At 35.4% G+C, this 25,673-nt stretch overlaps 1 protein-coding gene across 3 annotated transcripts in view; it reads right to left on the bottom strand.

Annotated features, from left to right (window-relative positions):
* slc6a9 (solute carrier family 6 member 9) overlaps window positions 1-25,673 on the bottom strand; it is a 56,064-nt gene that overhangs the window by 24,327 nt on the left and 6,064 nt on the right. For 2 of the 3 annotated variants that reach the window (XM_051132544.1, XM_051132537.1), the window contains one exon: window positions 20,606-20,863. In XM_051132544.1, coding sequence (XP_050988501.1) covers window positions 20,606-20,635 — 30 coding nt within the window. In that variant the 5' untranslated portion in view covers window positions 20,636-20,863. Of the gene's footprint in view, window positions 1-5,346; window positions 5,613-20,605; window positions 20,864-25,673 lie in introns of those variants that run through there. The other variant, XM_051132529.1, reaches the window with a different exon arrangement.

The following is a 25,673-nucleotide window of genomic DNA, read 5'->3' as shown; positions in this document are numbered from 1 at the left end:
TTTATTAAACAAAAAGCATGTCTAATTAATTGAAAATACTTACACAATTGAAACTCACACAATGTAACAGCAATTTATTAGAAGCCTAACAAAAACTACATATTTAAGGCCTTTTAAGTGTTTTATTTTTTCTTAAATTCGGGGGTTTATTATTATATATTTTTTTTTTTACCAAATTCTGTGTTCCATTAATTTTTTGGATTCCATTTTAATGCCTTCATTCAATTTAATATTCAAAAGCAACTCTTATAATTTTTTTTTTAAACCAAAAAATAATGTATTATTTGATTTTTTTTTTTTTTTTCCTTTCAGAAATTCTGTGTTGTGTGGTTACATTTTTCTGGTAAATAAATTCTTGTTCTTGTAATATATATATATATATATATATATATATATATATATATATATATATATATATATTTTTTTTATATTCCAATTTTATTATTAGTAGGAGTAATATCATTAAGTCACATATTTCTGTCACAGTTTCTACAAGTTAAACTGAACTTTTATTTTGACGGCTGTGAATACATTTCTGTTTGTATATGATTCAAAATTTACCATTCAAAACAAATGGTAAAGTGCTCCTGAAGTGACTCTCAGAGCAGTTCTAGAGATGTACTTTTATTGAGGCGGCTGAGGCTGAAAACACTGCGAGTGTCACGCATGCTTCAGTATGTGTGTAGTAAACAAAACTGTGCGTCTGTGCCATTCATTCACACAGAGACACAGAACATGCAGGATTCATATTTAAAGTATTTTCGCGGCTTTATATTATTCACAGAGATTGGGCCATATCGCGTTTTGGTTAAGTGTAATGATCCAAAATTTGTCAAATTCCGTGACATTCCGCATTATACAGAAATTCTATTTTTATGACTGGATTCAGTGATTCCATCCGCGCTTTCACGGAATCATCGGACCCGATAAAGGGAGTCAGAAAGGGCAAGGCAAAAGATGCAAAGAGAGTTTAAAAGTGAGATTAAGCCTAAGGAAAGTAACTATGACTGAGTGAATGTCACTAATGCTGGCAGCTATAACAGCTGTTCAGACAGACAACCTTCACCTAGCCATGAAGCACTGACTGAAAGGTCACATGGACAAAATGACAAGTCAAGCCAAGTCTTAGGAAAAATATCAAAGATGCTATTGCTGGATATGGTGCAAAGCTTTGAAAAGAACTGAAAAACAGGTGTAAAGAGAATTTCCAAGTAATTCATATAAAATCAGCACATGAAGGGTAGAGAGAAATGAAGCAAGATGGACAGAAAGAAAGCAAGAGAAAAAAAGAGAGCAGCTGGAAGCCCAGGAGCACAGTGAGTGTGAGACAGGAGAGACCACTGCCTCCGAGCACACATATGCTTCTGAACTGCTCTTTTCCCCTTTCTCTTCTTTCTCTCTCTCCTATACAGTGGGCTTCAAAACTCAGAGTCTACACTGAAAATCGAAGATCAAAAATTGAATTTAAACCTGAAAATAAACAAGCTGTTGTTTTTTTAAATAGTTTTGATTCTACTCAACTTCTAGTTCACTAATTTAAATAGGCAAATTTGTGACACTGCATGCATGTTTTAGCATACTCATTCTCAAATAATACTGGACAACTTGATCTTTAGCTTGTATATAAACTTATGGAGTTTATGCATTTGGAGTGCATGTTAAAGCTGGAAATACTGTATACTAAGAAATTATGCGATTGATATTGCTTTTACAAATAAACTTCATATACACCACTATGCTGATAATGTTTGCAATACAAATATTTGTATATTTGTATATTGTACACTGTGATCCCAGATTGGCAGACCCCACTGAACTTCCATGAATCTATGTGTACACACATCTAAACACACATACAGTCTCAAACTCAGTCTGTAAAATAAATGAAAAAAGATATATATTGTTAGTATTCGTATGAGGTGCAGTTTGCTGACATTATGCTAGGTCGTACACCTTACGTAATAAATATCACTGACAGCACAAGCTCACACAAGCCTACATACCTGTGCATATGACACACCTACACATCTGAGTTTTATAGCTACACTATTAAAAAAAACTGATAATAATTGCTAAACTCACACGCTATTTCAAAGCATTAAGGCGTCATTATTTGGTGCTCTTTGCGTCATTATGTGAAACCAAACAATAGATGAGGCATCTCAGTGTTGCAATTAAAACACTATAAACCTCGCTGTCCAAATGCTGATTATCATACTGTAGATTAATGTGAAGACTTTTTAAACCAGTAAGATGTTGCTACAATTAAACTGGCTCATATTATCTCAATTATCAGTCAAGCATGCTGTACTCTAACAGACAGAATTAGACAATACTACAGCATTCAGCAGAATTAAGCATATCACAGAGCTAATATAAGAGCTCCATAGAGCCCAAGCTGTCAAACAAGACAGAACTAAATCTCCAGCACAGAATTAATCGGACAAAATGGCTTAGCTACGATTGGAGAATGCTTAAGTTATCTGTAATAGGACTAACGAAAATGCTTCAATTATTCAGGTCTTAGTGTTGTTTAAAGAAAGCCTCTATCAGTGATGCCTCTTAAAAAAAAAGCTCATTTCTGTTAACACTGTTATATTTGTGCAACGCAAATTTCTGTTTAGCTAGTCCAGACAGCAAGTGATTTAAAAAAAAAATATATGCATGCAATATTAGTCAAATAAAGCAGTCATATAGATCAAAACTATTTGTTCTTAAAGATAAAACCCACATTTGAAAAAAGAACTACACTACAAATAATGCTATATATAATATAAGTAAATATAGTAGTCAGTCTAAAGCATTTCTACGTTTAGGTTTGGTAATTTTGATTATGTAGATTTATTCAAATCATTAGTTATTTTTTTAAATACTTTCCTTTACTATTACTATTTAGACAATATCGTGCACATGTTGTGAGTGTCAGACAAATCAAAAAAATTATTAACAATTAATTCAATATTAACTCTTCCCAAAGGATGCAATATCATTCAAAGTAATGCATATTTTTAATCTTAAACAGGGAAATGATTTTTCCCCATCATATACACACGTGACTGAGTACACATGAGGGGTTTGGAGGCTTGAGGCTGAGGCTCTGGCAGATGCACCTGCTCCTCTGTGTGTGTGTGAGAGAGAGAGAGAGAGAGAGAGAGAGAGAGCTCTACAGCTGGACACCTGAGTCTGTGCTGCCTCTCAGGGTTCTAGCATTGCAAGAAATGATCAAATAAATCAGCACACCTCATCAAACCCTCTCTGCATGATGCCCACAAAACAAACAAACAGTGTCTTTACAGGGGTCAAATACTACAAATTATCAACATACTCTTGATCACAGTAAAGAAAAAAGTGTGCATGAATAAATTTATGTTCATGTTATTTGATATTTTGTCATGTGCATTAACTGCTCAAGTGAAATGTGTTACAGATTATAAGGCGAACCTCAAGGGTGGAGGGAAAAACAAAACAAAACAAAAACAATCACATTTTTTTTATCTGACCATTTACATTTTCTCTAACATTTCCATTAAAAGTTAAACAGACTGCTACTAAATGACCAGTGTATTTAACAATCACTGATATGTTTATGCACACAAGGTTATGATGTTACCGTGAAGATTTCTGAATGATCCATGGTACATATGTAATTATTCAAAAGTAAAATTACATGCAAAAAAGAAAACCTATTTGTGACCCTGGACCACAAAACCAGTCTTAAGTAGCTTGGGTATATTTGTAACAAATGCCACAAATTCATTGTATGGGTCAAAATTATTGTTTTTTCTGTTATGCCAAAAATCATTAGGATATTAGGTAAAGATCATGTTCCATGAAGATGTAAATTTCCTACTGTAAACATATCAAAACTTACTTTTTGATTAGCAATATGCATTGCAAAGAAATTAATTTGAACAACTTTAAAGGTGATTTTTACACCCTCAGATTCCAGATTTTCAAATAGTTGTATCTTGGCCAAATATTGTCCTATCCTAACAAACCATACATCAATGGAAAGCTTTTATTTTGACCCTCTTGTGGTCCAGGGTCACATTTCAAAGAGGAATATGGTCAACCTAACTGAAAAGGTCAGATGACCACTGCTCATGTAGTTTCAAAGGTCTCAATGTCAAGAACTGACAGTTAGTGATGTTTGTCTAACCTATAAAGATAAGACAGATAAAAAAAAATAAAAAAAAACATTTAAGTAAATAAGAGGGCAAAGGTTAGAACTATGATTATTGATAGTTAAGGGTTACAAAAAAGCTCCTCTTAAAACAATGCCAAAATAATGCATTGCAATGACATTGTGTCCAACTGGCCAATATAAATGCTTCTCAGTACTAATTAAATAATAAAAGAGAATTTGCTCATTAAAAACGCTTCATGAATATAACTTGATGACAATGCAATTTGAGTCTCGAGCTTGAGATATATCATAGAAAGACATTTAATTAAGCAGTAAGAATGGCAACATTCATATCAAGATTAAATGTGATGCGTCATTCTATAACTCAAAACCTGGCAAATAATGGCATTCCTTAATTTAAAATAAAAAAATAATTAATAATAATTAAAAAAAAGGTTTTATCTTTGTAACTGCAAGTAACAAAACTTATTTTTATTCATTTTTATTTAGTCACCAGACTGCAATCCTAATTTGCACACTCCTACTGAATGGCGGAACGGAAACAGAGGTAAAGGAAAGGATGCAACCAAAACTGGCGCTAAAAAATAAATCTCAGAGCCATAAAGTCCCTTATCGGATATCTATACATTTTTTTTTCCGACAAATCTTCCCTGTGATTGTTTAAGTGACAAGAGCCTTGGTGACTAAAAAAAAGGAGATGAAGGAAGACAGAAAAAGGAGGAGAAATATGGGCCAGCCCTCCTTTCAGCCTGGACACTTTCCTCCTTCCTTCTGTCCCTCAAACACTGCTCTCCTGCCCACTTCCTTGGAAACTTTATCACATACCCTTCCACCAGCGTCGCCAGAACTTCCCACTGCAATTTGTTATAAAAACTTTTCAGTTGGCCCACACGTGGTCTGGTTTTTAAAGAGCTGCAGCCCCTTTCTCACGTGGTCTGTGGGCTATTGAGTCGTCACAGGCCCCCTGAATGATGGCCGAAAAATAAGGCACTGCAGACAATGCTTGGTCTTGATTAATTCAGTTCTTTCAGGACCCTGCACCGTCGTCCGGGCAGCTTCGTACAATTGCCGCTTTGATGCGTCGGGTAACATGCTCGCTCGCTCTCGCTCGGGAGACGCTAGATTTTCAAATTTCCCTCTCAACAGAGCTCGACATCTATAGAAAAAGAACACGAACATATGACAAGAACACAACTGACCTGATCGGCCATACAAGCTGCGCTGCTGTTGGACTCCGACATGATTCGATAGTGTCCGGTAGTTCTCTCTTCTCAACTCTGGAGTTCTTCATTCACACCTCTCCGTTCGCTTCCGCAGAGAGAGGGGGGAAAAAAAAAGAACAGCCTCCTTTCGGCCAAGCTTGATTAATGCCTGAATTATTTTCACCTCATTTCATCTGATGGAGTTCTGCTTCCTCTCCGCCTCTTTCAATCATTCGGCATGGAAGGTCCCCCTCCACCGCGGCCACTTTCTCTCTCTCTCTCTCTCTCTCTCTCTCTCTCTCTCTCTCTCTCTCTCTTTCTCCCTCCCTTTCTGTTTCTCTCTCTCTCTCTCTCATCCTCACCTCCTCGGCTGTACTGCAAGTTGGGGAAAGTGCCCCCCTCCTCCTCTGTATCCCCCATTCTGCAAAACAGACAGAGGAGATCCACAGCCTTTGCCTCTACCTCCACAATGAATGGAGTCGTTGTCATTCCAGCACTTTGGCTGCATACTGAGTGCTAGGAGCTGCTAGCTTAGCTGCCTGGAGTCACAGGCGCTGCCAAGCTTTTCAGCGGCTGGCCCGCACGATGAAAGACAGAAGTAAGGAGAGGTCCACTTCCATGGGGCGCGCTACTCTCGCTGTCTCTGCATTTCTTCCACTTGTTCTCGAGGCAGCTGCACCCAGACCACCAACGCTCCCATTCAGCGACACTTGACTCTCAAATCCTCATCCCTTGACATTGCCAATTCTCCTGTAAGGTCCTGCAAGAGGCCAGAGGAGGGATATACCCTTCCGTTCGTCTGTCGGTCAGGCTGCGGCCTCGTAATTCACCCGCTCGCTGCAGGTTACAAGGTCTTCTCAGCGATAAACAGGCAAAAATCAATAGCGAGGACATTATGTGGCGGAACGTGAAAAGCTGCATTACAATTCACATGACAAAAAGAAAGCTCTCAGTGGCAGCTCTTGCCAATGGACCCGACTGAGCATCCTGTTATTGGTGTTAAAAGTTGACAGACTTCTGGCACTCTGCCTAATGAGCATTTGAAAGAGGTGCATAATGGTGGTGATGCATTTGATTAGCAGACTTGAAGAGGACGGTATGGACATCTCAATCCGCTTCACAACATGGAATGGACCACATGATAACTGCATGCAGTACTAATGATTAAAATTTCAAATAAACAATTTTTCCCATGTGTTCAGCCAAAAAATGCAAAATTGGTGTGCACATCCATAAACGAAAATTGGGCTCACACTCTTAAAAACAAAGGTGCTTTAAAAGGCTCTTCACAGCGATGCCATAGAAGAACCAATTTTAATTACACAAAGAACCGTTCAGTCAAAGGTTTTTTAAAGAACCATCTCTTTCTTACCTTTTTATAATCTGAAGAACCTGCTTTTGCCACATAGAACCTTTAGGGAATCAGAAAGGTTCTTCAAAGGTTCTTTATGGAACCATTTAAACAAAAAAGGTTCTTCTATGGCATTGTGAAGCACCTCTATTTTTAAGAGTACAGGGTTTTGGATATGCACACCTATTTTGCATTTTTTTACTGTGTATTTGTGTGAATGTGTACGCTGAATGTGTGAATGTGTACGCACTAGAAGTGATTTCATCCACTAAAAATCACCTTGACACCACTGACTAAAAATCATTATATAAATGACTGGGAAAAGGTATGTTATTTATGGAAAAAGTTGGGCTTGGGGTTTTGGATGTGTAAACCTATTTTGCATTTTTTTTACTGTATATTTGTGTGAATGTGTGGGAAATTAAACACACTGAATTTAAATGATAAAACAACTGATACACCTAAAACCTAGAGATAATTTGTCCACTGGTTGTTAAAAATAGAACATGTCATGTGATGAACTACACATGGATACACTGTTTAAGGAGAAGTAACTTCATTTATCCACTAAAAATCACCTTGACACCACTGATTAAAAGTCATTATATAAATAGATAGGAAAATCGTTATTTATGGTGCATCATTTGTTTCTAGATGGCACCTAATTTGATATTTTGTTTCCAATGTAGTGACACTCAGACATTTTAAGTGTGCCCAAAGTGTCCAAAAGTTCCAAATTTTTTTCTGAGCACAAACTTAAGCTTCAGATTTATGGGAAAAAAAAAAAAAACAGTAAAAGTTTCAACCAGTCAGGTTTTATTATATAACTAACTTTGAAATGTGTGTTTGTGCTATATTAAAAAGATAGTTGACCCAAAAATGAAAATTCTGTTATTAATTACACGCCCTCATATTGATCCAAACCCGACCTTCGTTCATCTTCTTAACACAAATTAAGATATTTTTGATGAAATCTGAGAAATTTTTGACCGTGGTACTCTCCTGAATGCACATCGAAGATGACACGGAAGAGAAGAAACTGTTAAATAAAGTTGTTATTTTTGTTTTCCTTGGGCACAAAAAGGATTCTCATAATTTAGTTACGTTATGGTTAAACCACAGTTGTCACATGGACTATTTTAACAATGTCCTTACTACCTTTCTGCTCCTTTAACATGTTAGTTGTGTTGCTGTCTATGCAAGGTCAGAAAGCTCTCAGATTTCAATTTGTGGACTGAAGATGAACAAAGGTCTTACAGGTTTGGAACGACTTGAGGGTGAGTAATTAATGACAAAATTTTCTTTTTTGGGTGAACTATCCCTTTAATTTAAGATAAATGTCACTTTGTTAGACATTTTGTTATATAATTGCGAATGGCGGTCATACACTGTTGTGTATGTTGTTTACTCAACTCAAATATCCACCTTTTCATGTAGTAAAACTTTACATTTCATGTTGAGTAAACTTAAAATTTTAAGGCAGCATGAACACTTTTTTTCAGTTGTGTTTTTTAGTGTACATTAAGCATTGTGTAAGAACCACTCTATTAAGACAATGTAAATACACTGTAAAAAGTGACGTAAATTTAACAGTAAAAAAAAAAAAAAATGTAAAAATGCTACAGTAAAAACCTGTTAAATGGTTAACCACAAGTTCCCCTACTACATATGGTGAAAAACTGTATTGGACATTGCATGTAATTTTACGGTAGTATACCGTTTTCACAAGTGAATAACCGTTAATTAACATTCCCAGAATTCCCTGTGTTAAACTTTTTTTAATTTGATGGGTTTTTTTTAAAATAGCAGTTTCTTCTTAGTTTTTTCTTCTTATCAGTTTTGTACATTGGGGTTGTATGTTACATCTAATGTTGTTAAATTCATGTTTATTGCATTTCAGTTTCATGTGTGTTACCATGATGGTGTTTAGTGTTTGTGTGAATGACACTGTGCACCTTCTATATATGTTAATATTTAAAAGCTGCCTGTGATGGGCTTTGGTTGGGCTTTTGGTCTGCCTTTGGTGGTTATTAGTGTATTACAAGGGTACAAAACAGATTTCAATACTTCAATAAGATGGTACATTATTATATGTATTTAAATGTAAATTTACGTTAAAGCCATAAAACTTAAAACGCTGCTACCATATTTTTTACAGTAAAAAATTCTGGCAACCACAGCTGCCGTTTTTTTTTTAAAGTGTACAGTCCACAGGCAAGCCTTTTTTTCTAATGTCTTCCAGCCCAACGTACGTTCTCATGTCTATTAATAAATAAATACAATAAACGAAATACATTAAACTACTAGTTTACCTACCAAATCCTAAAATAGATAAACAAATATGTGAGAGTAGATCCAGAAATCCATAGTTGCCTGCGAGTTATTGATGATGCTCTCACCAGCTGAGCTTAAACTACATCTGCTCTGCCTGTTTGACCCTTTGGGCACAGATAGCATCACATTGAGATGAGCATCTCTTTACACTTAACTACACTAAGTTCTTACGCAACATAATTATACTGAAATTATGTCACTAGCAGTTAACATATATCCTTTAAAGTGAGGATGGTCTTGTGAGAGACGCAAGTTCATATCTTGTGTCATAGCACGATTATAACTCCCCTCTTTCACCCCAGTACTAATGTCTCTATGCAAAAAAAGTCAGGTTTCATACATCTATGATACTGACTTCAATCAAAATGAACAGCCAATTTGAGAGCGCCCTCTCAATTAATATGTGATGCTTATTTTCCACATGAGTTCCAGCAATTACAAGCAATTGGTTGAGACTTTGTTTATGTATTTGTGACACCTACCCTTTCACACAAACACAAACACACACATATACACGCACATAGCTCCGGGCAGCTCCTTGTGTCTGAGCCACGAGCCCGGCTGTAAGGGAATCTGACACAGGCGGTCATTAGAGACTCCTCAGGGGCCCCAGCCAACCCCTATTAGTCAAGCAGCAGCACGGAGCCTCACCTCCCATCACAAAAACACTCGCTTCTAATGAGGATATGTACACTCCGCTATTTGCTGTGCTGCCCCATATCAATAGCATAATAGCGAGTGATGAGAACAAGAGAAGGGCTGTGGCATTGAAATGGAATAAACACATCAAAACAAAACTCATTAGACAGATCCTAAACAAGTGTGCACACATGGGATTGGGGGGATAAGATCTCCTAATTAGATACTTAGCGCTCACTAAAGAACTTAATATCATAATAAAAAACAATGTTATCACAACAAACCTAATCATAAGCATTTTCAATATGATTTTTGTCTTCATACAAAAAATACCTCCTATATTTTAAATGTTTAGTCAAAAAAAACAAACTTACTGTATATATAATCGTATTAATAGTTAGATTTAATAAAACATTTGTATTATAAAATAATGCTAACAAACTACATGATATTTTGCACATGCATTTCATTCATTTTGTTTTTATTTTATAGTAAATAAAACATGTACAGTATGTATAATCTTATACACAGTAATATTTAAATAAAACACTATAAAATTGTATAAATAATGACTTTCATTCAGAAATTAAATACATTATTTTAAATTGTATTTATAAATTATATTTACATTTTTACTTTTGAAACAAACTGCATGACATTTTGCACATGCTTTTCATTTAAAACTATTTATAGTACAGTAGCTCTAAAAATCCTTATGGAACATCAAGGGGTTAAGTTTCCTTCAGAAGCACAATGAAGAAAAAGCAGGATTTTGAGCTTAGTAGCTGCAATTACTGGGTCACCTCTACTTAGCACTTGCAATCTGTGAGTCAGCAAACCAAGTTCTTAAATATTAGGCAACCAGCACACCATATTCTGCAACTTTATGTGATTTGACTAAAGATATAGACTTTCTACCGCAGAAATAATTTGAGGAACATCCTGACTCTTTTTCACATAATGAAAGTGAAAGGAAAACAGGCCTTTCAAAGTCTAAGACAACAAAAAGCATCACTTGTGTGCTGCATTTAAAGACTCCTGAAGCTATTCAGCTAAGTTTTATGTGACCAAAATTTAAGTCATTAATCACTGATATGTAATGGGTCGTGAATTTACTTTCATTCTTACTTTCAAGACAGTCTTAGAAGAAAAAGAACTAAATGAAGCTGTACTACACTGAGTACGAAGAAGGCGATTTCAATTCGAAGACCTATGGGTCATGAGGACCTCATACAAGTGTTAATTCAGAAGCCTCTACAGTGTAACCTGAAAACAGGAAAGTAACACAAGTGGTTTCCAGATTCACCAGGGAGCTTCAGTAAGTGTGGTTTCCAGCAAGAGCCCTTAAGCAGGTGTTTCCCATTCGAGGCACGTATGTTCTATTGACAAGCTGAACAAGAGGGCCTCAGTGAGGGCTAAAATACTACTGCTGACTAAAAACGTCACTTTTTCAAACTTAGTGCAGGCTTTGATGAGCCGTCTCCTTCCGGAGCTCTCTTTTGCCCCATTTACAATCTAGAGTGGTATGTCCAACACACAAAAACAACCCTAAGCAAACACACACACAAAACAGAGGACCACGGTATTAGACAATCAACTCACATGATTTTTACCCCCTGCACATGACAGCACACAGGCTGAAAGACTGAATGGTTGACATACCACTCTGGTAAAAGACTGACTGCTGATATCTAAAATTGAAACAATATTTGAGGCATGATCTCATTTAGCTTTCAGAGGGAAAATTTCATTCGGTCATTTATTTACTCAAAACTTTCTATCTTCTGTGGCCATCTAATATGTTTGCCAAAATATCTTCCCTTGTGTTCCTTGTGCAAAATCAGATTTGAAGTGACATGATGATGAGTAAATCATAAAAGAATCCTAGTTTTCGTATGAACTACCCCTTTAATATGTACAGCAAACATGGAACCCTTCTTAGTAATACACTACCAGTCAAAAGTTTTTGAACAGTAAGATTTTTAATGTTTTTTTTTTAAAAAAAAAGCCTCTCAACAAGCCTACATTTATTTGATCCAAAGTACAGCAAAACAGTACAATTTTGAAATATTTTTACTATTTAAAATAACTGTTTCCTAACATATTTTAAAATGTAATTTATTCCTGTGATCAAAGCTAAATTTTCAGCATCGTTACTCCAGTCTTCAGTGTCGCGTGTTCCTTCAGAAATCATTCTAATATGCTGATTTGCTGTTCAAGAAACATTTTTATTATTAATATTATCACTATTTAAAACAGTAAAACAGTTTTTCAGGATTCTTTGATGAATAGAAAGATCCAAAGATCAGCATGATGATAAAGTCAGTGATGCTACAGACAATTAAGATTTGTATTTTAGATAACTGCTGTTCTTCTGAACCTTCTATTCATCAAAGCAACTTAAAAAAATTGTAATCAGCTGTTTTCGACATAATAATAATAATAATTAATGTTTTTGAGCCACATGTCAGAATATTAGAATGTTTTCTGAAGGATCATGTGACTGGAGTAATGATGCTAAAAACTCAGCTTTGAAATCACAGGAATAAATCACATTTTAAAAGCAGAAAGCTGTTATTTTAAATAATAAAAATATTTAAAATTTTTACTGTTCTTTAGATCAAATAAATGCAGGCTTGGTGAGCAGAAGAGACTTCTTAAAAAAATATATTAAAAATCTTACTGTTTTTTTTTTTTTTTTTTTTTTTTTTAATTGATTCTTTTCAACTTTTTTTTTTTTTTATTATTATTTTCATAATGTTTGTATGTTAATTATGTATATGTGTGTTTTGTTATGAAAATTCAATAAATAAATCAAAAAAAAAAAAAAAAAAAAAATCTTACTGTTCAAAAACTTTTGACTAGTAGTGTATAATATGCAATTAGTTACACAACTTTTGATTGGCAGTGATCTTTAGCAACTACCTTGCTAAACATCAGATGAATTCAAAACAGAGATAGAGAACTAAGTTGACAAGCTTTGTATGGACATCAGTGACATCACTGTACATAAAGTAGGAGTGAGGTTTTATTGTAAAATGTTAACTAGCATTATGACAATAGATTTTGCACACTAACTGAATTTGAAATGGTTAGTCATAATTTAGCAAAACAAATGGAAATGGTTAACAAACAAAAAAGAAAAGGTCAAATTTACCAAAGTTTTGTTTTGGAAAATCAGCTGTATGCAATGTGACTTACAAAATGAGAAATTGAGAAATATGCAAAAAAGTAGAGCGCAACTTACAAAAAGGGAAGCTGCTGACAGGGTCAGCCTGACATAAAAGACCTAGAATTGTCTTAACGCACTAATAGAAAGAGAAAAACTCACAAATCTGACACAGGTCTATTTTAAAATTTCATTGATCAATTTAAAAGCATTTAAATACATATACAATAGCTTAAGATAATTGGCTACTTAATGGAATAATTCAAATAAGATGAGCATTTTCTTCACCAGTTCCCATTACGTCATAATGAATTCAAATTCATGTCTATCATTACAAATCAACTTAATATGCTCTCACTATGTATTACGCTTCAACTGTGATCATAATGATGCTAAAAGGGGTATCGGCCTTTTTTTTTGTCGTACGGAAATCCTTATTTTCTACAGCAGGAAGTAACGCAGTGAATCTTAATCTGAGTCAATGTTTGGCCAGACACTACATAGGGAAGTCAGTGAAAAGTCTGACACAACCATTGTAGAAGCCAACACAGAGACATATTTATGGACCTTCGCCTGAAAACGACTTCCTGCCCCGTTCCTTTGGCGTGCGTGTGTTTGTGTGCGTATAGTGCACACAGAAAGAAAATTTGTGACGTCCACCTGGTCCAAACGGCTTTCGGGACACCGAAGAGCAATTTCCAACGCTTGGATTAACCTGAAGCTTCCATGATTATCCCCCACAACTCCCCCCTAGCCGCCATAATTTGGCTGGAAGGGCCCCAGCTGCTAATTCTTTATAAATAGCATGTAGCTCAGACCTCCTCCGGGGAGAACGAGGCTCAGAGGAATGGCTTGGGCACAAATCAGGCTGGAAAAAGCACACAACATACACATTTCGACAAACATATGGGACCATAGTTGAGGATGAACTTGAGGTACATGTGACTTTGACTCGCCTCACGTGGATTCGACAATTGGCCAATTAGAAGTGACAACAGGCTGTCAAGCTGTGGCTGAGCTTGGGTTTTGACAAACAGTTGAAAATCTATTTCAAAAAGGCCAGAGACCCTGAAAGTTTGAGAGTTTCAGAGTTTACAAGTTGTCTGTGGGGTGGGAGGCCTTTTCTCTTAGCAAACAAAGGAAACTAGTATAAAAAGCACCAGAGGAGGTTCTCTGATATTTAAGGGAGTACATGAGAGGCACACAGTGAGGTCCATTTACTCGCACACAGAGGTCACGTTACAGAACGTTACATATGTAATTTTCATTATTTACTATTTCTTACAGCACAAAAAAAAAGACTGGTATGACAATTTATAACTATCTAGGTCAAGTTAGCAGGTCAAAAAAATAAACAATGACTTAAAACTCTCTGAAAGTAGCATCGTTTTTGAACGTGAACTACTAGAACGTTCTGATTCCTGTGTCAAATTCTGATTTGGTTTGAAATTGTGTTTTCTCTGAATTTATTATGGATTTCCTGGCACTTAATTTAATGCATGAACTGGTCAACACAAAAGCAGGGGTTGTGTTGCTGTGATCTTTCAACATGGAGAGCTTCAAAATGATAAATAATAGGTCAAGGGGCTGCTTCTGTGGAGAAACCCTGAGAACAGCGGACCCCCCCCTCATCCCATGCCTTTTTCTCCCATTCACGACGCCACGGGGGGAGCAGGTCGGGTTCAAGCGCAACAAATTACCTAAATATGGGCTGAAAAGGCTTTGAGGGACTTCAATTGAAGCGTTAAAAATAATATTAATAAAAGAAGATTTAGGAAGCCAGGTGGGTGGAACACAATGCTAAACTGCGGTCCATAATTTCAGCTAGCGAGGAGAAAAAGTGGCTCTTTCTTGGTCAGTATTTGTGTTTAGCCTGGGTAGAATAGGGGTACCTCCACATATAAAGGCGAGAGGAAGAAACACAGAAAAACGAAATTTTCAGCCTGAGTGGTTGCTTCAAATGAAATCTAAAGGCTGAGGCTCAATGGGCCCTTTTAGCGGAGGGGAGTGTTTTTTAAAGGAATCGCAGCAGTGGACGTGTTTGGCATTTGGTGGCCCTTGTCCTCCAATTGTGCATACTCCACGGTGGCTGCCTTCTCTGTGGGCTCGGTACGCTCCACAGACAGTACAGTCTGGGCCTCGAACATAGACAGAAATCATGTTTGACTTCTCCTGTGCTCAAGCACATCTGTTCCCATGCCCCTGAAGGCGCTATGGTTGCACAGCTACAAAGATGTGTGCACTGTAGTTAATGTGACTGAGTGACAGCTCAATATGTTCCTTACATAAGTGCTGCTGACCTAGGCACGGCCTTGAACTTGATGCCCATCACCTATAAATGAGACTTTGGATTATGAAAGAAAGAATAATATGTTCACTAAAGCGCATTTCATTACAAATTATGTGACATCTTGTAAAGAGACTGAATAAAATATAGGCTCTATACCAAATGCTTGTAAGTTTGGAACAGACATTATAGGAGTGTTAAAGGGACAGTTCACTAAAAAAAAAAAAAAAAGTACAGTTTCACTCACTCTTAGGGTCCTTGCACACTGAGTCCGAAATTTTTGTATGCATTTTTTCGCATTCATCCAAATTTCTCACTAAGAATGTCATGGTGGCTGAGAATTGTCAAAACACCTCTCAAAATGCTTGCTACGGATGTATGAAGAAAAAAAAAAAAAAAAAAAAAACACAGAAAGCTGATCCAATTGTTTTTTTGTTTTTTTTAAACGGACGAAAGTTTTGGAGGCAGTGTGTTAACGTGATTGACACAAAATGAGGTTGTATTTACTTTTTAACGTGAAAATCTCAGACGAGAATATCGAACTTAGATTGCAAGGACCTTTACGTGTACTTAAGAAATTGTCTAATGTGTAATTTATTTATTTTTTTGCATACAATGGAGGTCAGTGGGCTCCAATACTGTTAGGTTCTAAATGTTCTTCAAAAGAAAAAGTCTTAAAGGTTTGGAACAACATGAAGGTGACAGAATTTTCCTTTTTAAGTGGACGAATTACAAACTATTTTGTTAGTACAGTATTTAAAGGGATAGTTCACCCAAAAATAATAATTTACCCATCCTTAAGCCATTCTAGGTATATATGGCTTTCTTCTTTCAGACTAATACAATCAGAGTTATATTAAAAATGTCCTGGCTCTTCCAAGCTTTATAATAGCAGTTGAAGTACTCCTGGTTATAAAGGTTAATAAAGGCCTTCTAAAGTGAATTGATGTGTTTTTGTAAGAAAAATATCCATATTTAAAACTTTATAAACCGTAATCTATAGCTTACGCTAAATGTATGTAAATACGCTAGTCTCACGAGAGCCAAGTTTTGTTCACAGCAAAGGAAAACCAGTCTCCTCTTGGCTTGTATCGAAACCCTCCAACATTTTTCATTACAAATCCTCATTTTGTACTTCTAATTCGTAACTGGTGTTTTGTTTTTTTCTCTGCACTGTGCTTCCACGATTGTTGCTTCTCACCAGAGCTTACGTTATACCTACATCCTTCATACATAAACCCATTCATTCGCTGCAGAAGGCCTTTATTAATCCCACCGTACAGAGTACTTTTTGTGATGAATGGATGCACTTTTTGGGCTTTAATATCTTTACACCCATTTGCTGCCATTATAAAGCTTGGAAGAGCCAGGGCATTTTTTAATATAACTCTGATTTGTCTAAAACTGAAAGTCATATACACCTAGGATGGCTTGAGGATGAGTAAATCATGGGGTAATTTTATTTTTGGGAGAACTATCCCTTTAAATACTGAAATGTACAGACAAAATAGTTTTAATTAAAAATGGACCCTTTCACCTAATACACATGTGTTTTTGTGCTCATTAAATGTAATGCATCAGAAGCTTAGCAGAATAGCAACATGTATTAGAACACAGAACGCTATAGGAATCAACTGTGTCTCATGCACTGAGTGAGAAGTGCTGCTTATATGATGCGCATTAGTCACCGTTAACCAGCTGCTGCTCATGTGAAGCATTTCAATTAGTCACTTTTTTAAATTTAAAGGGGAAGTCCACTTCCAGAATAACAATTTACAGATAATGTACTCACACCCTTGTCATCCAAGATGTTCATGTCTTTCTTTCTTTAGTCGTAAAGAAATTATGTTTTTTGAGGAAAACATTTCAGGATTTTTCTCCATATAATGGACTGATATGGTGCCCCGAGTTTGAACTTCCAAAATGCAGTTGCGGCTTCAAACGATCCCAAATGCGGTTGTAAATGATCCCAGTCGAGAAAGAAGGGTCTTATCTAGTGAAGCGATCGGTTATTTTCATTTGAAAAATACAATTTAAATACTTTTTAATCTCAAATGCTCGTCTTGTCTTGCTCTCCCTGAACTCTGTGTATTTTGGCTCAAGACAGTTAGACAGTTAGCGTATGTTGAAAAACTCCAATGAGATGGAAGATGAACATGAGATGGAAGTTTTTCGACATACACTAACTATCATGAATCGCAACAAAAACAGAGGATAGGAAGAGCAATGCAAGACGAGCATTTGGCATTAAAAACTATATAAATTGTATTATTTTATGAAAATAAACGATTGTTTCACTAGATAAGACCCTTCTTTCTCAGCTGGGATCATTTACAACCACATTTGGGATCATTTGAAGCTGCATTTAAACTGGATTTTGGAAGTTCAAACTCAGGGCACCATATCAGTCCATTATATGGAGAAAAATCCTGAAATGTTTTCCTCAAAAAGCATAATTTCTTTATGACTGAAGAAAGAAACACATGAACATTTTGGATGACAAGGGGGTGAGTACATTATCTGTAAATCGTTGTTCTGAAAGTGGACTTTTAGCCGGTTAAGAATGTCAGGTGACATTGAAACAGCTCACTAGAGTCCTTGGACATTCTGAATAACAGAAAGCAAATTTATGTATGTAATTTACTGTTGCTCTTTTGTTTAATGCTAATTAATTGACCTGTGCTTTGAAATGTTTGAGAACCCACAAAGCAGAGTTTAAACTTGCAGCAGTAGCCCAGCATCCTGAGGGACTACGAGATCCAAAATTTGTTTCCGTTTAATTTCCACTTCACAGACAGCAGCACACATTAACAACCCTTGGGAAAGGTTGGAGAGCTGCCAGCGGGACAGAAGAAGAAGCGAGTATGGCAAAGGGTCATCAGAGCTCCACCAACAGTTCCTCCGCAACTGCTTCTGAATGTCTGACAGCTCCGGCATTAATTCCTCTCAAGTCACTCTACTCGTCTCTAATTATGTTTTGGGTTACCGCAGCAGCAACGTTCTCCACTGTCACTGTCAGAGGGTAACAATGGGCTTTACGCTGTCAATATCTCATTGTCAACACGTCAGGATATTCTTAAAACTAAACAGCTTCTGTCGGAGACAAAGAGGACTTAACGCCATTCAAACCACCAAAGCAAGCTTCAGGCCTTTCGAAACTACACAAAAACCATCTATTATGGTACTACGCACTTCCACTTGGTCAGATATTGTACATTAAGCAAAACTATTTGTGTCCAATGAGGTGCAATCAATAAAAGTCACTTAGAGTGATGAGTACACAAATGTGCCGGTTAAAACCCAAACCTTTGTACTTCCCACAACACTGCACACAAAACACTGAGTTTTAATGAATGCCACTGACTGCCAAAAGCACATTTCACAAAAAAAAAAAAAGAAAGAAAGGTGCCGAAAAAGTATAAAAGGCAGAATGTTAATGCAACTCTCTATGGGGCACCGTATACAATATAAACATCTGAAAAACAACATTGAAGGTAAAAAAAAAAATGGAAAATTGTACAATTAAGATTTTTAAGATTAACTTTAAGTCACATAAATGTGATGGAAACATCAACTTAGATATACTTAATCTTAAAGATGCTCATTCACAAAAACAAATGCACATGTTTAGACATACAAAATGTACAGGACACAGTACAAGGCTACAAGTACAGGACAATACAGTTATGCAACCACTGCAATTTTTTTTAGCTTTACAACATATTCCTCTTATGTGACCCTGGACCACAAAACCTGTCATAAGGGTCTTTTTTTTTTTAAAAAATTGAGATTTATACATCATCTGAAAGCTGAATAAATAAGCTTTCCATTGATGTATGATTTAGGATAGGACAATATTTGGTCGAGATACAACTATTTGAACATCTGGAATCTGAGGGTGCAAAAAAATCAAAATATTGAGAAAATCGCCTTTAAAATTAACAATGCATATTACTAATCAAATATTAAGATTTGATATATTTACGGTACAAAATTTACAAAGTATCTTCATGGAACATGATCTTTACTTGATATCCTAATGATTTTTGAAATAAAAGAAAAATCGATAATTTTGACCCATACAATGTATTTTTGCCTATTGCTTCAAATATACCCGTGCTACTTATGACTGGTTTTGTGGTACAGGGTCACATATGTACTTCTATATCGATGTTCCTGAAAGGATTTTGGGACAGAATTTAGAAGGGATAATGATGTAAACAGTCCAGTTGTGGAATACAGCAGCCTAATACACATTCCTGTTAGTATAATTAAAACTGAAATTTTACTAAAACATTTTCATAATTCTAATTTAATGTAATCAATCTAATCAGGTGACACAGCTTTTAAAAATTTAAAGACTGGTTTAAAGGGAGAAGAGGTGAAATACTATTTCTGTACAGTTATAGCCAGAAACACACTACCCAAATAAAGTCACACACGAGACTACAACATCACTCACCGCAAACAAAAGCCACATAGCAGCTCCACACATACTACTGACAATGACAACATTTCAACCCTCAGAAAATGAGCAATTAGAAACACTAAAATAACAATGTATCTTAAAATAAAAGCCCAGAAGCAAATGTAACTATAATCACTTTTATAAAATCATTCCTTTTTTTTTTTAAATTTTAAGTAATTATATTCTTTCTTAAGCTCCTTTTTTAAATGATTATGCTAGTGTTAACACATCTATTTATAAGACGTCATACTTCCCTGACTGTCACTCTTGCATTATGGTATTACAAAAATTTTTTTTTTACTACGAAACTGTCCCATCAAACACTTTAGATGAGTTCACACTGCCAGATGTGTGTACCCTCAGCACAGAAATAGTTAACAAAGCCATCAGGGTTTTGAAACAATGTTTAACAGCCTCAGAAAACATAAACAGTTATAAACAAAATTCCAGGTTTAAATTACTTTCACAATTTGAAAAAAAAAAAAGTTTTAATTCATTTATATCCATTAATAAAGCAGTGGATTATAAGACACAAAATAGTTGTGTGGGTGAAAGTGTTTTTTACTTCCTTAAGTTATACCACATCCTCTGTTAAATTCATCCAATTTCTTTATATTCTCCTAATCATTAGTTAAAAGATATCTATGACCTGTCAGGGCATTTCGTACTATGCCTAAGTCTTAATTATAAAAGCTGTAAGTAAAAGCAGTTTAAGCAGATAATTGGAAACAATTATTTTCTCTACATTTTGAGAGGAAATAGTTCATTAAACCACAAAAGAGTTAGTTTTTTAGGAACTGTGGCCTGATCCAAATGCAATGACCTGTTTGAATTCTAACTTTTATTCTGACAATTAAAAAAAATGCCAGGTCATGTTACTAAGAAATACACATAATACAAATTTAAAAAACTATCTCATCTAAAATTACAGATGTGAAAACAGTGTGGGAGGGGATAAAAAGAAACATTTCTAAAAGAAGTTACAAAATGCAAGTCAGGGTGACTCACCAATATGCCAGAAAATTGTTTTTCCTCCATGCTTTTGAAGCCGTTTTCAGCGTGGGTCCCCTTTCCGGAAGGATGCCCGTCCTGGCCTGTCTCTTGTGCTCTCTGGAACTCGTCTTGAGCTGCTGGGGTATGTGTCTACGTTTCTGGTGCACACTGCTTCTCCCTCAATGGTTTCCTCTCTCCGCTAGTTGCAATGTTGGGCTGAGGTGGCGTCTCCGCTTTGTGCTAATTCTGCGTTAATCCAGGAACTTTTCTATGCTGTGAAAGGAACATGTGACAGGGAGAAGGAGGGAGGAAGAGGGGGGAAAAGCAACTATTAGCCCCAAACGTGTTCTTCTCGCTCTAAAACAATCATTTCATAACTGCTGATAACATGTGCTGGCTGGGAGTTTATGTCCAACTATAAAAGTCTGATATTACAATTATTCCGAGAAGTGATGTAGAGGATGCTTATACTGTAAACCGGGATGAAAAGATTTAGTATTTTCAGCAAACAGCTAAAACAAAGGGCTACAGTACAGATGGGTACAGAACATAAGCTTCTAGAAAACGACAATGATTTACCAAATTAACCTATAGCCTACATCAGGTTACAAACTGTTATAGTCTACATTCTGGATTGGTTAGACACTATGACAACTTCCCACATGCAATCCTTCTGTTTTACTACAACAATGTAGCACATGAACATCTTACATCTTAGATTTTGCACTACTAAAATGTAAGTGTCCTGCACCTCCTCACTATACCAGATATACTGTTAGTTTAAATAGGGCCAAGACTCATGTAGCAATTCACCAACTGCAGCCTCTTAAATTACTCTAATGTTGTTGTGAAACACTCATCCTGACACCAGGCAACATAGTACATCACTCCTCCTGAATTAAAGTAAACGCTTCTCCAGACCATATGATATTAATACCTCAGCCTGTACGAGTGAACTTTCACTCATATTTATGGCAAGTGGAAAATTACTACTGTGGTTCTCTTAATGAGAACATCAAACTAGGAAGGATGTGAACATCAAACTAACAATGTACTCAAATAAAACAACAATTTAAACAAGATACATATATACTAGACACAGGAAAAAGATAAAGCAATGGCAAAAGTAGGTTAAGAGACAAGTGTACTAACCCTCAACTCCTCGACCTTTCACAAAAAGATGTTTTTATTTACAAAAAGCAGCAAGATAAGACATGAGATAAGCAGAGCAAACTCTCTGAACAGACGGCGACCATATCAGTATTGAGTTGTCTATTGCATCACACCAAACATGTGCTCTTTACTGAATGAGTTGTGGGCTATCTATGGAAAAATACAACTGTAACCAGTTTCGAAATGAAAGTCTCCAGGAAGAGCAGGTAGCAAAAACCAGTGTGTCCAATGAGGTGCAATCAATAAAAGTCACTTAAAGTGATGGTTATGTTGGTTAGTTTCTGAAACAATTACATAAAATTAATAAGTAAAAAATGAAAAAGCCATATTGGAAAAAAAAGAATAGCATCACTTTATGACTTCCGGTTTACAAAAGTTATTTTTTCTGCCACCCACTAATAAAAAGATAAATATAGCCAAAAAATCAATTCACTATTAATTCATCAGTGAACCCGAAACAGAAACTAGATGTTATCTGCTAGCGACATGCACTGGTCACATTAAACAATCTATTTTATTAAAGCAGAATGACACAGAGCTGTGAAATTTTGTGTGCCTTGTGGTTTCAAGTCTAGCTGTGGCAGGAAGTTGCCAACACAGACTATTCAACACGTGGGAACTGCTACTTAACCTGCTGCTATTCAACACTAAGGAAAAGATCATTTATATGTTCTCTATGGGTGCAAAAAATACTCTTCACAGAAGGCACCGTGGAACTCAGCCCTTGTACACCTCATTACAATCTCAATATACTTGTGATCCTAAATTAAGAATTTTTGTTTTAAAATAACCATAGTTATAAAATATGCATTGGTTTTATTCTAGGGCAGGGTGATATGGCCAAAAAATTCTCACTATATATATATGTATATGTATATATATATATATATATATATATAAATATCAATCGATATTGATAATTATCATGGTAAATGTACATTTTTTTATTTCTTTCAAGTTTAAAGGCAGATTTTTGCTACAATGTGAAATTTTTGTAAAAACCGGACGGTTAAATGTGGCTTTAAAATATTCTTTATAGTCATAACATGACAAACACATCATGTTTTTGGAATTCTTTACACTTTTCTCATTCATTTTTCCTTAACAAAATAAATATCTTAATACAAATAATAATAATAATAATAATAATAATAATAATCTTAGTTCTGCATGTTTTAATGAGTAATGTTTCAAATCAATAAACAGGTTTGTGTTACCTGATATTAATAATAATAATATATAATTTTTTGTCTCTTACAAATACACATTTAATAGTAGCTTGAGCTAGAATGCAGATGTAGATTCATCAAAATCAGTAAAATCTTTAAAAATGGTAGCAACTTCATTTTTAAATGGTGAAATTTAATTATTCTGACTGTTTGAGTTTTTTTTTTTTTTTTTCTTTTAATGAACCATTGCTCTTTCATAGTATCATCTATAGATCATGATAATAACAGGTAAAACCATAAATAGAGTGCCTCAATACCATGGTAAAAATGTAATATGGTTCCTAGGTATTTGTATGAAAAACAGTAGTCTAAATACAATTAGTATAAATGCATAAACGATAGCTTAATCACAAAAAAAACCGCACTTATATTACATTACTACTCCTCCAATACATGTAATGCATGCCAACATTAATAATACAATAAAATTCGAAACAAATATACCCACATTTCTGACACAATACTGTGCAGTCAGTGCTACTACCGTAAATCTATGGTAAATGATGGCAATTTGTAGATTAAAAAGCCTTCTGACTGTTTAGTTGAGCACTGTCTTTCTCCTGTTTGTCAGTGCTGTTTCCTCTGGCTATAAACCGAGACATTTGTGTTCTTCACTAAATTCAAGCACTTCACACTGGCACTGTTTAGTGACCGAGAGTCATCAGCGAGTGAACGTATCTGCTGAACTTACTGTTTTCTTCTCTTTAGTAAGTTCGCGCCGAAAAAAAACAAAGTAAGTTCGCACCATGCCGCCATTTGAACTTATCAAGGAAATTCATATCACACGATAATTATCGTTATCGATTTATCACCCAGTCCTATTTTAATCTATTAAGAACAGACTGGACTAATCAGAAGCATGCCTTTAATAAATATTATTCAGGGTTGCCAACTTTGAAGTTCAGCTTGGAGTGAGTTTTTTTTGTTTGTTTCTGGAGTGGGGGCGGTCTTCTCGATTCCATGTCTATCTATATGTTTATACTGTACATACAAAGGGATAAAAATGCAGCTGAATGCCTTTTTAGCACCATTTTTTAAACTGTTTAAAATCAGTATTTGCTTGCATTCATTGTGTGTACATTAAAAAAGGATGCAAGTCATTAACTTTTTAAATTTCACATTTTTTAAAATATAGTGTTTAATCATTTCTTATTTCATTATTATTATTATTTATTCATATGAAGAACTTAAAAATAAGTAAGCAGGTATGATCTGCAACATTCTAGATACATGTATATTTAGTAAAGAGCCATACAGGTACCTAATGGGTAAACCATGGCATTACAAATGAATTTTTTTTTTTTCCAACCACAAAATGACTAATTTGCCTCTTTGCACTGGAATTTAAAACCCTCTATTTAACCTTAAATACTACACTAATTTTAATATAAGTAACATATATATACACACATATATATATATATATATATATATATATATATATATACACATATATAAAGCCATTATTGGACCATAATTATTGGACAAATATTATTTAATATAAAATATTAAATGAATATTATAAGTAAGCAATACCTGAGGGTTAAATACAAGAAAACCATATTAACCCTTACGAAAATTAACCATGGTTTTATTACAGTAAAAGTGTAGTAACCATGTTTTTGGCGCATTGATTACCATTTGTATAACCATAGTTACCATGGTTAAACTATGGTTAGTGTAGCAAGACCACGGTTAATTTGTGGTTACCATGGTTTAACTATATAGTAACCATGGTTTTTTCTGCAAAGTTAATGAGTGTTTGGCCCTTTGGAATGCCTCTGTTATGAATGGCATCAGAAGACAATGCAGTGTTCCAGAAACTCAGTTGGATGTGGTGGGTGGAGTTGAGAAGTCACCTTGCAGACACTGCTTGAAGTGGCTGATGAAATGCCGACACTTCAAAGCTGTGGCAGGTCATAGGGTGGCTCTCATTAGCTGTGACGGGTGGAAAAAACAGTTTCCACCCGCCACAGAGGCTTAAACTGGCACACTGAACTCTCTCTCTCTTCAGTTTCACTGACATACACAACGCCCTTGGCTAACCACACAGGCATCTTGCTTGGCTTGGGCTGACCAGCCAATGAGAAGTCTAAAAACCCATTATGTACAGGTATTAAATGCATAAGTTTATCAAAGAAAAAAATGGTGACTGTCATCTGAACAACAAAAGAACCATTTCCAATTCTCCAGCAAAAGCAAAACATCCTTCACTAGAATAGCTAAAGCTATTTAAAGGTTTATGCTTATGTTTCTTCTTTTGGTCTGGAATGGTTTATTACAATTGATTACAGCTGAGCATCTGTAGTAGCAAGATACAGCAAACTGCACCTCCTCAACTCCACCCAACAGAGATAACACAGAGCAGCTCCAAAACACTGCGGAGCCTCCCATTACTTTGGCTGTTACCTCATATGTATTAGTAGAAATGTTAAATAGTGTATGGCATTGAGACTTAACAAACCAATAAATTATTCTTTAATAAAGGATCAGGATGTTGCCTCTGTTAAAGTATTCTACACCAATTTTCTAAGACTCATCCTGTAAATGACAGACACTTTAAAAGTAGTACCTGGTCATATCTTATCATTAAGTGACATTGCCAGAACTTACTACAAAACATTGGTAGCAATAAAGTAGATGATTAACAGTGAGGGGGAATTTTATGATAAAAGTTCCTA

The sequence above is a fragment of the Labeo rohita genome, chromosome 2 (genome assembly GCF_022985175.1).
Source record: "Labeo rohita strain BAU-BD-2019 chromosome 2, IGBB_LRoh.1.0, whole genome shotgun sequence".
Lineage (NCBI taxonomy): Eukaryota > Metazoa > Chordata > Actinopteri > Cypriniformes > Cyprinidae > Labeo > Labeo rohita.
The sequence above is the reverse complement of the archived record's forward strand: the minus strand, read 5'-3'. Positions and strand labels throughout refer to the sequence as shown.